We start from the raw sequence: 15,620 nt of genomic DNA on the forward strand, positions 1-15,620 counted from the left end.
ACTTCTTAGATATCAAACAAAAAGTTCAGGCAACAAAAGAAAAAAATAAGCAAATGGGACTACAGCAAACTAAGGAGCTTCTGTACAGTAAAGGAAGCAATCAACAAAATGAAAAGGCAGCCAACAGATTGAAAGAAAATGTTTGTGAACCATCTACCTGATGGGGTTAATATTCAAATTATATAAGGAACTTACATGACTCAATAGCATAAAACTAAACAAAACAAAAAACAAATAAGACCCAAATAAAAAGTAGGCAAAAGACCCAAATAGACATTTTTCCAAAGATAACATAAAATGGGCCAACAAGCATTGCTCATGATGAGGGGTATGCAAATCAAGGCCACTGTGAGATGTTATCTCACACTTGCTAAGGTGGCTGCCGTCAGCAAGTCAAGGGATGAGTGCTGGAGGTTGTGAAGCAATAAGAACCCTCGTATTCTATCTGTGAGATTGTAGATTGGTATGGCCACTATAGAAAATAATATGGGTGTTCCTCAAAAAATTGAAAACAGAATTACCAGCAATCATCTCTCATATGATGCACTAATCTCTCATATGATCCAGCAATCTCTCCTCTGAGTATGTACAAAGGAAATGGAATCAGTGCCTTGTGACGTCTGCACTGCCATGCTCATGGCAGCGTTATTCACAACAGCCGAGTTATGAACACAACCCATTGACCAGTTGAAGGATGAATGAATGAAGAAGCTGTGATGTATGTATGGTGAAATTTTTTTTTTTTTGAGTTGGAGTCTCACTCTGTCGTCCAGACTGGAGTGCAGTGGCCACTCCCGGCCACCACAGCCTCGACCTGCTGGGCTCCAGCCATCCTTCTGCCTCAGCCTTCCAAGTAGCTGGAACTACAGGTGTGCGCTACCACACCCGGCTGAATTTTGATTTATTGTAGAGATAAGGTCTTGCCAAGTTGTCCAGGCGGGTCTCGAACCCACGGGCTCAGGCAATCCACTTACCTCAGCCTCCCAAGGTACGGGATTACAGGCTGAGCCACCGAGCCCGGGCCTATGGTGAAATATTATTCAGCTTTGAAAAGGAGGTATATTTGTGACAACATAGGTGAACCTAGTAGACATTACACTTAGTGAAATAAGCCAGACACAGAAAGGAAAATATGGCATGATCTCACTTATGTGTTGAATGAAAAACAAATTGAATACATAGAAACAGTAGACCAGGCACGGGGACGGGGAGAAAAATGAAAAGATATGATCAGAGGTGCAGACTTGGGTTATGTCCTGAGATCTGTGCAGCAGGAGGACGTTAGTTAATAACACCATATGGTGAACATTTGCTAAGAGTGGATTTTAGGTGCTCTTACAAAAGAAAGCAACCAGGAACCATGGAAGGTGATGGATATGAAAATTGCTCACTTGTTGGGCTCATTTCACTGAGGATTTGCATATCAAACACTGTATTGTACACCTTAAATTCATTTAACAAAGAAGTTCCAGCCGGGCTCAGTGGCTCAGCCTGTAATCCTGCGCCTTTGGGAGGCTGAGGTAAGTGGATTGCATGAGCCCGCGGGTTCGAGACCCACCTGGGCAGCGAGATCTCATCTCTACAATAAATCAAAAAAATCAGCCGGGCGTGGTAGCGCATGCCTGTAATTCTGGCTACTTGGAAGGCTGAGGCAGAAGGATCGCCGGAGCCCAGTAGGTCGAGGCTGCGGTGGCCGGGAGTGGCCACTGCACTCCAGTCTGGGCGACAGAGTGAGACTCCAACTCAAAAAATAAAATAAAATAAAATAAATAAAAAAGTTCCACCTTAGTAATAATCCTGGAAACAATGATTAAAACAATGGTAAAATATTTATTATAACAAATAAGGGATTTGTTTTTCTGTTTAACACCCAAGGTGTTGGGCATTTTTATACATCCTTAGCTGGGATAAGTAGATATAACTTAATGCAATTTGTATTATATACTGAGAACATTAAAGTGCGCATACCTCTCACTCAGCCATTTCTGCCTCAAGAGAACAGAAATGTGATTATTAATCACTTGGTGAAATTCTGAATTGTTTTTATTCCTATCCTTGTATATTTTATTTTCTATATATATATATATATATATACAGTTAGAATAATATACTTTAAAATTTAAAAATATCCTATTGATTTTGCATGAATAACTTGGATACCCGAACAATAAAACTTCTAGGAACATAATTAAATACTGTATTAGTATAGCTGGGAAGAGGCACCTGATTTAAGCCAAGCCCTTAGGATAGATGGTTAAACCTGCTTGAGACAGGACATGGAATACTTTACCAGCAAGAAGATTCAACTTGCCAAATATTTGCAGGGAAAATGCTATATTTTTTCAAAGGAAAAAAAAAACCCACCTTATAGTAAGACTTGAAAACAGCATTCCTCAAAGTGTGATGTCAAATGTAAATGCAAATCACCTGGAGTTGTTGTTTACACGTGCATCTTTGAGTGCCAACTAAACCACACTGGCAAGGCCCCAGGCACAGGGCCCTGGGCTTGCTGCTCACCTGGTCCTCACATTGCTCTCAGGCACCAGGCTCAAGGATTGCATTACAGAAAAGTGAAAGCGCATGGCATGTGTTGATAACTGCAGATAATTTAGTGCCACTGATTATAGGTTCAGGTAATAGGAGAGGCCTCTGGAGAGGAATGTCCTGACTGGGTCCTCCGTGCCACACCAGGGGCTCGGCTGGAACAGGAAGATTCCAGAGGTAGCCACCAAAGAGTTCTAAGCAGAAAAGTAGCCTTTCCTGAAGGATTACGCTGGTATCAGTGTGGATGACTAGATACGGAGCAGATGTAGGAAGGAAAACTGGGGAGGAGTTTAATTTTTCCGGTATAAGATAAGGAGGATTAGAGAACACTTAAACAGCTGTACTACGTGATCAGTGTGGGCAAAGGGAGAAGAAATAATCTGGATGATTCTGATCTTCATGCTTGCCTGTTTTCGTCTCTAATTTCATAACAATACATACACAAAAGCTATTTTAAAGCTATAGCTCTGTACTTTCCTACTTTTCCTTTTTTTTAAACTTTTTGTTTTTTGGTTTGTTTGTTTTTTATTTCCTTTTGTTTTTCTTATTTTAAAAACGTGGGGTACAATTCAGGATTACGTATATAAGTGGTCTTCATATAGGTAAAGTTTGGGCCTCCCTTTGGCCCTCACCTCACCTGGTTTGAGATCAGGTACCCTTATTGATGTTATGTGCCCCCACTCCTTCCCCAGGCAGTTTCTGGCTACTGCCAATCCCTTTCTTATAGTATTGTGGAAAATGTTCAGGGTCTACTTATGAGTGAGAACATGTGGTACTCAGTTCTTTGTTTCTGTGATAGATCACTGAGTATGATAGACTCTAAATCCATCCATGTTGCTGCAAAGTCCTTCTTTATGGCTGTGTAATATTCTATCATGTATATGTACCACATTTTTTTTTAATCCAGTCCAGTTTCAACAGGCAGCACGATTGGTTCCATATGTTTGCTATTGTGAATAGTGCTGCAATAAACATGCGTGTGCAGGTATCTTTTTCATAGAATGACTTGAGAATCAACATTGTTAAGATGTCCATCCTACCCAAGGCAATCTATAGATTCAATGCAACACCCATTAAATTGCCAACATCATTCTTCTCAGACCTGGAAATGGCAATAAAGAAATTCCTGCTTCTCCTTGTTTCTGTCACAGGGCCTGTGTTTTACTAGAAACATGAAGCTACGTGGCAGATTCCTGCCCCTCTCGTGGTATCCACCTGCTGACAGTGGGCCCTGAGAGCTCAGCAGGCCTCCTTCTGATGCTGAGTTTTGGGTCTGCTCCCTGGCACATTTGAGATTTGTTTCAGGATGTGCCACAGCTGAAGTTTCTGCAGCCGTTGCAACATGGGACAACCACACCAGAGGCTTTCCTCTGGCAGTGACTCAGAGGCTTTCCTCTGGCAGTGACCCCCCGACTAACCGAGGCTGTGGTTGGAACTCCACAGGACGGTGGGTGGGGACAGCAAACAACTTGAGACCTGTGGCCACAGTTGCTGTGGTTGAATGTTGTGATAGTGTGTGCATGAGGGGACACGAGGGGCAGTCCAGGATAATTTTTTTTTTTTGAATACACAACTATCCTGTTAAAAGCCGTCCCACTCCTATTTTGCCTTTTTGTATTGCAGCACTTCTAGTTGGGCTGCCCGGGAAAGCTGCGGCTATGACTTGCCTTCACTGTGATAAGAAGGAACTCCCCTCCAACTGCAGAGTGTCCCGTGGCTGCTTCATTTATTTCCTAATTAAACTAAAATGGCAGAGGTTTGAGTATCAGAATGGCTGTATCAGAGGACACACTTCCTGCCAGTTCTGTCGGTTGAGATGGACCCATGGTCCCATGTAGGCTTTGGTTCCAGGAGGGAAGTGGCAGCAAACACCATACCTGGCTCCCTTTGGGGGTTCCACAACCCCCCGAGTTCCCAAAGGCTCCGCATCACTCACAATCCAGAGCACACTCAGGATCCTTCCACTATTATCATTCTCAAAAACCACCAAACTGTAAATACAGGCCTCACTCAACCTAAAACCTTCTAGTGGCAGGCTGCTTTTTGTCGTTAAGCCTCATGTTCTCTGTGTGTGTGTGTGTGTGTGTGTGTGTGTGTGTGTGTGTGTGTGTGTGTGTGTGTATCTATATGTGTAATGTCTGTATGTACACTATATATACAAGTATGTCTTTTTTAAAGCACTCTCCCTGCCCTTTTTCAAAGATGCCTGGTCCTGGCACTGTCCAACACTACAAACTTGGCAGTTTCCTTCCCTTGGTGTCTTAGAACTTGCTCCCAGATCCTCAATACCTCCCCATCATCTGGCCGCACGAGAGTAAGACCTTGACTAACTTCAGGTTTGCTTTTTTCCTATTTCTTCAAGGACAACATAGCCTCATATCAAGAAGCAAACCCTGTCCACAGCCAAACTTTCACAGAGGTGATGGTGACCTGTTGAGTTCAGGGACTTTCGGCTCATTTCCTGCGAGGTCGTTCCCTCAAGTCCTCTTATGCAATGATCGAGCCTCCACTGATCATCACCACCTGGATTTTCACTTCCATCAGGGTGTGTCTGTCACACACCACATTCATTAGGTGGAATTCTATGTATGAGTAACTTTCATATACTGTTTTCCCTATGGAACAATTTTTAAAGAATAATCAAAAAAAGGATGAAGTGCTTCATTCTTCTCATTAACTTATCAGTTTTCAAAGTAATGAGATCATAACCTAGAAACCTCCACAAGTCACCAAGGAGGTGTGTGTGTGTGTATGTGTGTGTGTGTTCATGAACACACAGATTTGCATATACTTATATGTATGTATTTATTCACTATTTGCTTTGATGTTCATATGGCCTTATTTTAGGTTCGTGGTTGCTCCTTAATATCACCCTCCTGTTTTTGTAATATGGTCCATTCAGCTTTGAGAGGTTCCTTGATTCTGGATTAAGATGATCCAGGTTTGTTCTACATATTTCCTGCCCCAGACCTGGATTCAGCTACGTCTCTTTAGTGAGACACAGGGCTGAGACCACAGTCTGGGCAGCTGGTGTACTTACTGCCCCCAAGGCGCCATGGTTTCAAGGACTTTTCAATGGAAAGTGGGAAATATATAATTTTTTGATAGAGAAAATTAGTTATGAGTTTATACAAATATTTTAAAATCCAATTTAACAAAGGTTTTGCTTAATTTCTTTAATGTTATACTTGTTTCCCATTTTCCCTTAACAGTGAATATCTTGATTTCTAAAGAAACATAAATACATATATTTTGCTATAACATAGTATTCTATATATAATAGATTCAAAATAACACCACCAACATTATAATTTTTCTTACCATAGATTACATTTCCCAAATGATATAAAGTCAATATACTAATTTTGAAATTCACTGAAAATAAGTATACATCCTTTGTGTAGTTATGCCACTACTTGATATTTAGTTGGGTTAAAATATTTGTTTTCAATGTTTAAAGGAAGGCTTTTGTTTTCTATTTAATTCTGATTTTCAATTATGTAAAATATTTACAGGGCCCAAGATCAAAACTAATTAACAAGGTATTCACATAAATTTTATCACCATACCTGAATGAGTATGCACTGTTGGTGATAATTGGTACAACTTCTATGGAAAACAATATGGAGATTTCTCAAAGAACTGAAAATACAACTACCATTTGACCCAGCAATCCCACTACTGGGTATCTACCCAAAGGAAGTCAGTATATAAAAAAGACACCAGCACTCATATGTTCATTGCAGCACTATTCAGAATAACAGAGTCATGGACCCAACTTAAGTGCTATCAACAGATAACTGGATGAGCAAAATGCAGTATAGACACACCATGGAATACTGCACAGCTGTAAAAAAAAAAAGCATGAATCATGTCTTTTGCCGCAATAGGGTTAGAGCTGGAGGCCAAAACCTCCTAAGTGAGTTAACTCAGAAACCAAAAATCCCACACTGCATATTTTCACTTACAAGTGGGAACCAAACAATGGGAATACCTGGACATGAAGATGGAAGTGAGAGACACTGAGGCTCCAGATGGGAGGAGGGAAAAGGTTGAAAACTACCTGCTAGGGATGACGTTCACTGTCTGGGTGACGGCCACATTAGAAGCCCATGCCTCACCACCATGCAACATGCCCATGTAACAAACCTGCACACACGCCTCCAAATCTATGACAATTTAAAAATTGTATCTCCATATCTGTCTACTCCTCTGTTCCCTCCCTCTCACTCTAGGTGACTATTTCTAATATCTGTAATACTTTCTGTGATGTTTGTATGTTTATGTGTATTGTTCTAAGTCCTGTTTTTTTTAAATATGTCCTGGTGGTCGGATGATATCCAGACAGAGATATTTTGCTCATTCCTTATCCATAGTATCTTCAACCAATCCCTTATCAATGAGTTAAAAAAAAAAAAAACTTTGGATGCATTTTTAAATGCGGGCTTGTTCAAACAAAGAACAGATGCATTTATAACTTTGCTAAATAAGGGGCATCCTTTTAAGCATGTTAATCTTGCCACAAAAATGTAAAAATGTTGAAAAATATGTCATTACAGGAAAAAAATTATTTCACTGGAATGTTCATATTTAATCCAGAACAATTTATTAATGGAATTGAAATTATTAAATGTAGGCATGATTCCTGACTTAATATAAAGAAACACCTTAAACATTACAAAAATTTTAGCAACCTAGGGGTCTCCAATCCATTATGTCATATGAAACAATATAACAACAGGAAAACTTGTAATAACCATCTGTCTGTATGTCTACACAAACATATACATGTAAGTGGAGATAGACAGGTATAGATTAATAAAGCAATAGATAAAGGTATCTTTTTTTCCCAAAGAAGGACATTTCTGATTTTAATAAATTGACCAGTTTTTTAGTTCAGTCAAAAAAGTTATTATCTTCTAAATAAACCCCCTTATTCACTCCTCACACTGCAATCTAATTCAATAAAATGGGAACACTGGTATTAGCATCTACATAACAGCACTGGGAATATTGTTTAAAGTGCTGGTGACGACTTTGTCTTTTGGGGCCTAAAATATAATGTAAATTTTAAATGTAAAATGAAACTTAGTTGCGAGTCCTTTTTTATTAAATGCTCAATACATTAAAAGCACATGATTATACTGTCTCGTGCTGTTTGGGTTACTATTTTCTTTTGAAGTCAGGAACAATAACCCCAAGAACTGGGTGAGTCATATTTGCTTTTACATATTACACATGGCAAGAATTCAATCTTACAAACAGTTGAACAGTAAACGAAAAAGGGTAGATTCACATTTGAATAGCAGGTAGTTATGTATTAAAAAAAAACACAGAAAAAAGTGACTTGTATCGATAAAAGCTGCTGAATAAATCACTAGTGACTCATTTCCGTGTGCTGCCCTATTACTCTTCAGATCTAACCACAAGGCAAGTAAGTGTCCACGAGATGACGAACAAAAACATGTTTAAAATTGCTTCTTCTGCATTTTCCGTCTTCTATTGGCAAAGAGAAGCTTTGGCACCTTCGTTTTCTTCTTCAAGACTAAAATCAAAAAAGTAACAATTAAAATCATCCACCTCTGGTCTGCTGGCCCACTACACATCACCGTTTCTAACAGGCCCCGTCACCTTATTAATGATGGTAAAGTCAGTTAAACTGGTGACACACGCGGTTAATAACATCTTTCCTCTAGAATATGAGGACACAGCCACTGTCTACTGTGGCTTGCTGGGGAAGGCATTTTGACAAAGCCAAGGGGCGCCGAGGGTCTATTTATGTAGAAGTGGCCTCAATACGGCTACTTGTAATAAGTAACAATGAGTGCATAAAAATATAATTGTGCTGATGAATCACGTATGCAGCTCGTCTAACAGCTGGATAAGAGAGAACCGTCTACCTTTCACACAGGCGTGTCTACAGTCCTTACTGCTGACAAAGTTGTTGTCATTCCCCCCACAGCCAGTGTAGGTGAAGGCTTCACAGTCTCCGTATCTCGGGTTGAAATAATAGCGAGTCACATTCGCAGAGCACAGCCCCTCATCTTTTGGGCTGTAGCAGAATGATGGACCTTTATAAAATAGAAGACAAAATGACAAATGCTATAACACAAGAATTTTTAAAACTGTGGTGATTACTGAAGGAACTGAAAAGAATCCAATCCCATGGATGCCTCATGCAGAGTCCAAAATATCATATTCAACCATTTCAAAAGGTCTTCCTCAAAGTGCAGGCATGCGTCCATGCTATATTTTAGAGATGCTAAATTCTGATAAATGGTATAGAATTTATTGTGAAGCCGTGTCTTTGTATTCTTTAAATGTAAAAAGAAATTAAACCCCCAAGCCAGGTATGGTCAGGTAAAGATGGGCTAAGTTTCAAGGATAATGTATGCTTTGGTACACTTTTTTTGCATTGGTAGTTGTATTTTAAACGTTTTCATCAGCACTTTTTCTATTACTAATCAAGAATGCATGCATCTAATTTCCAAGCAACCACTGAAACAAAATAGTTACATCCTCACAAACTTAAGAGGACACAACAGCGGTCATGTCCCCGCTAATTCAAGATTTTGCATTTTCAGTATTGTATAGGTACAGAGCTTCCCTGCAAGCTCGGCCAAAGCACATTTTCCTTGTTTGTGGAATTATTTTTATCCGTGTGTCTCTGGTGTGCTTGGAAGAAACGCCTGTATTGTCTCCCATTGCAAATACTGAACACCCTCCACAAAGCCTATCGTTCCAAGGTGGGGGTGGAAGTAGGCCAGGAGATACAAGGAGAGGAGAGAACAGCAGTTCAGAGCTCCATGAGCTGCAGTGGGCGACTACTGAGCTGCTGAGGTCTAGTCACACACTCTGGAAAGACCTTTTCAAGTCTCTCCAACTTAATTTTGCACGGATTCTACCATCTCAGATAAATAACTGATTCCATACAGACCTGAGGTCATCACATTCATTAGTGAATTCTGTCGTGTTTTATGTGTAATTGAGCAGTTGAGACAGAGTTTTAGAGACACCATGCAGAAGAGGCAGCAGGGAAGGATCTGACCATGGCTTGTCCCTTTCCAGTCCCTGAGGCAAGGATCTGACCATGGCTTGTCCCTTTCCAGTCCCTTTCCAGCCTGAGGCAGCAGGCAAGGATCTGACCATGTCTTGTCCCTTTCCAGCCGCTGGCTTGGTAAGAAATGTGAGACCACATTGCCTGAGCCCGCGGATTCAAGACCAGCCCGGGCAACTTGGCAGGACCTCGTCTCTACAATAAATCAAAAATTAGCCAGGTGTGGTAGTGCGCATCTGTAGTTCTGACTACTTAGAAGGCCGAGGCAACATAATTGCCAGAGTCCAGCAGGTCAGCACTGGAGTGGCCGTAGCATGCCACTGCACTGGAGCCTGGGTGATGGAGTGAGACTCCAACTCAAAAAAAAAAGAAAGAAAAAAAAGAAAAAGAAATGTGAGATCATGAAGTGAGGACCATGGTCATTTCACATTAGACTGAGGTTGTTCACTTGGATTAATACAGAAAGAAAATGGAAATGCCAGAGAAATCATATTTACCTTTCTTTGGTGCGCAGAAGCCCATACAAGTAGCTTCATCAGGAAACCGGTTCTTGTTCCGGTTCTGGCGACACCCACTGGAGAGCCTCTCGCAGGTCATTGAGCGCAAGTTGAAGAAGTATTCTTCCCGGGGCTCCCTGCACTGGGTGCTGGCGACTTCCAGCCGGCAGATTTTGGGAACAACTAGGAAAAGGAAGGTAACAAAACAATGTCACAGGCAGCCTTCTTGGATGCTCAAGCGGTTAAGTCTGTTAAATTTTCACTGTTTTCAAAAACCATAGGGGAAAGTACTCAGATCTAGTGCTGGGATCATAAATCCCAAAAGGCTGCCCCTCCTGCAGGGACTTGGCTTTCTTTCCTGACAGTCTTTACAGCTGTCTCAGCCAGCAGTCCTTCACGGTCAGTGGAGGCTCTGGATCTCTGAGGTGTCTGACTGCTTCTACATGTGAAGCTAATCAAAGCCCACTCCCATGACATACCCTATCCCCTGGCTCGGTTCCCGGGATGGCAAAATCCTGTGCTCTGTCACAGACCTTAACACATAGAAGAAAAATTTAAAAATAAGGGGAAATGGAACACAGCCTTGTGATTCGCCACCATATCCCAAAACTAGCCCAGGACACATTTGGGCCTCAGGGGACAAAGGTGGCTAAGTCACACTCCTGTCATAAGACCCATGAAAGGACTTCAGGCCAACGGATGGTCCACAGGAGGAGAGGGCGTCCACAGGGACAAGGCAAAACCGTAGTGCAGAAGCAGGAAAAAACACGAAAGCTTTTGTGTGGCACCTGCCGCATGACCCCTGCCTCTGTCACAACCCAAGGCAAAGGGAGGGGTTTCCCTGAGCCACCTGCACTGACTCTCAGGAGGGAGGACAGAGCAATGGTTATGAGCCCCTGATCACCTCAGAGGCCTGAAACCCAGGGATCTTAATGCTTCAGAAAACACAGCTGGACTTTCCAGGCAATCACTCTTTCTCCTGCAGCAGGGAGCACTCACCTCCCTCCTCCAGCCAGGAGCACTCACTCTACATCCTCCAGCCCTGAGCACTCTCCACCCTCTAGCCCTGAATACTCATTCTCACTCCTCCAGCAGGAGCACTCACTTCCCTCCTCCAGGCAGGAGCAGTTTCTGTCTTCCAGCCCTGAGAACTCACCTCCCTCTTCCAGTTGGGAGCACTCTCCATCCTCCAGCAGGTAGCACTCACTCTCCATCCTCTAGCCCTGAACACTAACTCTCCCTCATCCAACAGGAGCACTCACCTCCCTCCTCCAGACGGAGCACTTTCTTTCAGCCCCAAGCATTCACCTCACTCCTCCAGTGGGAAGCACTCACCTTCCCTCCTCCAGCCTCAAGCATTCATTCCCCTTCCTCAGTGGGAGCACTCACTCTCCTTCCTCCAGTAAGAGCACTCACTCTAAATCCTCCAGTCCCAAGCACTCACTCCCCCTCCTCCAGCGGGAACACTCACTATCTATCCTCCAGCAGGCCTCTTCACAGGCTGCCCGGGACTCGAAGTTGTTGGCGTTGCCGTAGCAGCCTCCGAACATGAATGGGCGGCAGCTCTGTGTGTGCCTGTCATAGTAGTAGCTGGGAATCCTGGCGCGACAGGGGCCCTCGTCCAGGGGCAGGAGGCAGACCTCCGCGTTGTTTCCTGGGGAGGCAGAGAGAGCACAGGGAGGTCAGATCTCCTGGGAGAAAAAACGGTGCCAGAATTCGTCCTGCCGCTTCCCAGGGAGCGGCCTCTGCCGCGGGAAAGTGCCTCCCGGCCGGGAGGGCATGGGGGTTCGCGGGGCCCAGGGTCTGCCGAGAAGGCGCCGGCGGGGAGAGCTCCAGCCGGCCGGTACCTGCGGGTGCTTGGGGGGCACCGCTGGGCGCGGCCCCCATCAGCAGCGGCAGGAGCAGACACAGTGCCTGGACGGGGTCCATGGCGCCGGGCCGGAAGGGTGCGAGTTCTGGGGCTCGACGGTTGCGGGAGGCGTTCTTCTCTAGGCGTGCGCCCTCTCCTCTGGGGATGCGCCCTTTTGGCGGGGTGCAGGTCCCGTCTGGGCCCGGCTGCGGCGGGGCTGCGCGCTTTAAGGGTGCGTGTGTGGCCTCCCCCGACGGGCGGGGCGGCCGGGCTGATTCACGCCGGCTGCGCCCCCGTCGCCCCCGCCCGGCCCAGCGCAGAAGGAAGTCCCCACCGAGGTGAAGAGTTGAGCCCGCCTCCCTGCTCCCTCCCAACTTTCCCTTGCACCCGCGGGATGCGGAGGGGCTGGTGACGGGAAACCGGTGGCGGGAGAAAAGCGACCCGCGGACCGCGGCGCTGCCGGGAAGCTGAGTCCACGGCCGGAGAAGGCCTGAGGATCTCGACTGCGGACCCTTCAGATCCGCATGGGAGGCCATGCTGTCTAGCAGCATTGACACACAGAGATTTCTTTTCTTTTCTTTTCTTTTTTTTTTTTTTTTGAGTAGGAGTCTCACTCTCTCGCCCAGACTGGAGGGCAGTGGCCGCTCCCTCCCACCGCAGCCTCGACCTGCTGGGCTCCGGCGATCCTTCCGCCTCAACCTTCCGAGTAGCTGGAACTACAGGCGTGCACTACCACGCCCGGCTAATTTTTTGATTTATTGTAGAGATGTGGTCTCGCCTGCCCAGGCGGGTCTCGAACCCGCGGGCTCAGGCCATCCACTCACCTCAGCCTCCCAAAGGCGCGGGATTACAGGCTGAGCCACTGAGTAGTAAAAGGCGCTCGACACGCCTCAAGCACAGCGATTGGAGGCGGTGCCTCTGCCTCTCCAGGCAGCAAGGAGAACCTCTCACCCCAGAGGTTCCCTGGACCCTCCCGTCAGTCCCCTTGCGGCCACCGCGGGGCTCTTCTGGCTTCCGTCTACTACGGGCTGGTTTATCTGTGCTGGAATTGCACCTTGTGGATGGAGTCCGAGTATGTGCACCGTGTGGTACTTCTCAGGAACGATTGTTTTGGGATCCATCCACTTCACCGTGCATATCAGCCGTGTGTCCTTTAACCCCTGGGAGGTAGTCCCAGGTATGGATGCCCCTGATGTGATACTGTCTGTTCCTTTCATCCCGAGTGACTGAGGTAGCCGTGTTGTTGGTATACCCTGCACTGGGCCTCTGTGCTGTTTCCAGTTTGGCACTGTTGTGGATAAAGCTGCTTGTGTAGATTCGCAACATCTATTATTCTCGAATGAAATACCCAGAAATACTAGAAACTGCCTGAAGGTTTTTGAAGTGATGCCTGATCTTACACCCCACAGGGGTGGTGGTGGTGTTTTTGGAGATGAAAGGGGAATCAGAGAGTAGTTGCTGGGTCAGGGCTTTGGCCGGGTCTGCCCCCTCTGCACATACTTTAACATCTTACAGCTTTAAAGTTCACTCCTTTGGCAGTTTAGCCTGTGACCTTTTTTTGTACAAAAACTGACAGTGAAATGTTACGTGAAATATTCAGTATCTTTTAGATGAACATTTTAATGGGTTCCCAATGAACTGTTTCCCTCTCTCCCCTTTTCTTCTTGTTCTGTTCAACATTCTCCAGGAAAATGGTCATTCTTCTCTTGAGGACACTGTGGAGTTTACAGGAGTTTCTCTCTCAGGTTTCTGGGAAGTCCTGAAAAGTGCAGGACACTTACTCACAGCAGGTTAATAATCTGGGATATTTGGCACATTGTACTCCTTGGGCCGGTTTCAACCATCCTGATGTCATATTATAGAGTCTCATTCCTACGAAACCTAACTTGATCTGGAAATGCTGTGATTAAGAGTGACAGTTGCAGCCCTGAGGGTGAATGTTTAACCACCAGCACTCCCAGAGGGAAAAGGGGATGTGTGTGTGTGTGTGTGTGTGTGTGTGTGTGTGTGTGTGTGTGTGACTGACTCCCACAGTGTGAGCTCTCCTGGAGGTCCGCTTCACAATGCCGCTGCAGGAACACACCCATTATTCTTTAGAACCTGAACTGGTGTGGGCGCTGGCCCACCTACCTTTGAGCAGCCAGTCGGTTTCGTCAGAGAAGAGTCGAATTCGATCCTCCCAGTCCTTTTGAAAGATTTTTAGGGAAGGGACATTTTACCAGTTATTTAGCCAGGATCATGTCCAGGAGAAAAAGTTGACTTGGCTTCAAACCTCCCTATTCCCATTCTCCTGAATATGGTCAAATGTATCTCTAAACTGTACTCCAGCAACAGTCAAGGACTGATTCTTTGTCACAGGTGTCCTTCTGCAATTACTTCTGTCATTTTTCTCTGTTCTCTGCAACTGGACACTTTGGATTATCTTTTGCTCACATAGAAAGATGCGTCTTTTGAATCAGGCAGATGCTTCTGGAACATGCATGGTGCAAGGAAGAGGTTGAACTGGGAGTCTTGGGAGAGCTGGGCTTTACTCCCTGCTACTGCTACTGTGGGTGAGTTCCTTAAAACTCTCTATTTCCATTTCCTTCCCTAATAGACACCATAACTCTTTCCAGATGCATGATGAGGATTCAACAGAAAGTCCCTGTGTACCATCCAAGAGATTGTCTCAGCCCCCTACACATGGGCACAAAATCCAACCGGATCATCTGTACCCCAGTTCCCACGGAGATCCTGAGCAGCCCTGAGAGAGTGTTACCCCCACCAGGAGGCAGCAACGTGAACGGGCCTTTAGAACTGATCCTGTAGCCTCACTCCTTCAGCTTATCTCCGTGGCCATGCCCCTAGGCTACCTCCTACTCAGGAAGGTGTCACCCCAGTCAGATGTCATTTTGTGGTTGTCTCTTCCAGGGGAATGAGCTTCGGGGGCTCTCAGCCAGAGCAGAAGACAGCCCATTCAGGGCTGCTGTGTGAGGCATGGAGAGGGTGAAGAGGACAAGCCGACCTCCCCCTTCTGTGGTGGAGTCTGTAGACTCAGGTTGAAATGGTGCACAGAGAGGTGCTCCAGAAATGCCAGTGTCCTCTTTTTCTCTGCCAAATGGGTGCATCATTAAAACCTGCACAACTGATAATAAAAAAGCATGGCATATACACAATGGAATATTACAGTCATAAAGAAGGACAAAATTATGAATTTCACAACAATTTGGATGGACTTAGAGTCCATCATACTCAGTGATCTATCACAGAAACAAAGAACTGAGTACCACATGCTCTCACTCAAAAGCAGACCCTGAACATTTATCATAATACTATAAGAAAGGGATTGGTAATAGGGACACTGCCAGGGTGGGGGTGGGGGGCACACTTCATCAATAAGGGTACCTTATCTCAAGCCAGGTTAAGTGGGGACCAAAGTGAGGCCCAAACTTTACCTATACAATGACCATTTGTATACCTAACCTTGAATTGTACCCCACATCTCTAAAATGAAAATTTTTAAAAAGCAAAAACAAAAAACCTCCACAACCGCTGATGGGGGAAGGAGTATTGAACAAGTGGGATTGTCAGAAGTTTCAGATTGTAAAGCCAGGTCACAATGGAAACAAAGAAACAAACAAAAAATCTCCTCTTAAATTCAGAACACTTGAGTGTTTTATATTCTTGAAAAAGA

The 15,620-nt window shown here is 44.8% G+C and overlaps 1 protein-coding gene across 1 annotated transcript; it reads right to left on the bottom strand.

Annotated features, from left to right (window-relative positions):
• Positions 1 to 7,824: 7,824 nt before the first annotated feature.
• Positions 7,825 to 12,027, bottom strand: TFPI2 (tissue factor pathway inhibitor 2). The gene is made up of 5 exons (XM_008068850.1): positions 11,946 to 12,027; positions 11,570 to 11,752; positions 10,099 to 10,281; positions 8,445 to 8,615; positions 7,825 to 8,089 (listed from the first exon to the last, which is right to left on the bottom strand). Exons 1-5 carry the CDS (start codon positions 12,025 to 12,027, stop codon positions 8,013 to 8,015), a joined length of 696 nt encoding a protein of 231 aa, XP_008067041.1. The 3' UTR covers positions 7,825 to 8,012.
• Positions 12,028 to 15,620: the final 3,593 nt, after the last annotated feature.

This window comes from Carlito syrichta, unplaced genomic scaffold (genome assembly GCF_000164805.1).
Source record: "Carlito syrichta isolate Samal-C Ts95f unplaced genomic scaffold, Tarsius_syrichta-2.0.1 Scaffold311602, whole genome shotgun sequence".
NCBI classification, from domain to species: Eukaryota; Metazoa; Chordata; class Mammalia; order Primates; family Tarsiidae; genus Carlito; species Carlito syrichta.

What these genes read in the sequence shown, in the direction of transcription:
- TFPI2 (XM_008068850.1), bottom strand. Translation starts at nt 12,027, where the DNA reads ATGGACCCCGTCCAGGCACTGTGTCTGCTCCTGCCGCTGCTGATGGGG. An exon ending in CTTCTGCGCACCAAAGAAAG is followed by an intron (nt 8,616 to 10,098) that starts GTAAATATGATT and finishes TATTTTATAAAG; the next exon opens with GTCCATCATTCTGCTACAGC. An exon ending in TAGACACGCCTGTGTGAAAG is followed by an intron (nt 8,090 to 8,444) that starts GTAGACGGTTCT and finishes TTTTGATTTTAG; the next exon opens with TCTTGAAGAAGAAAACGAAG.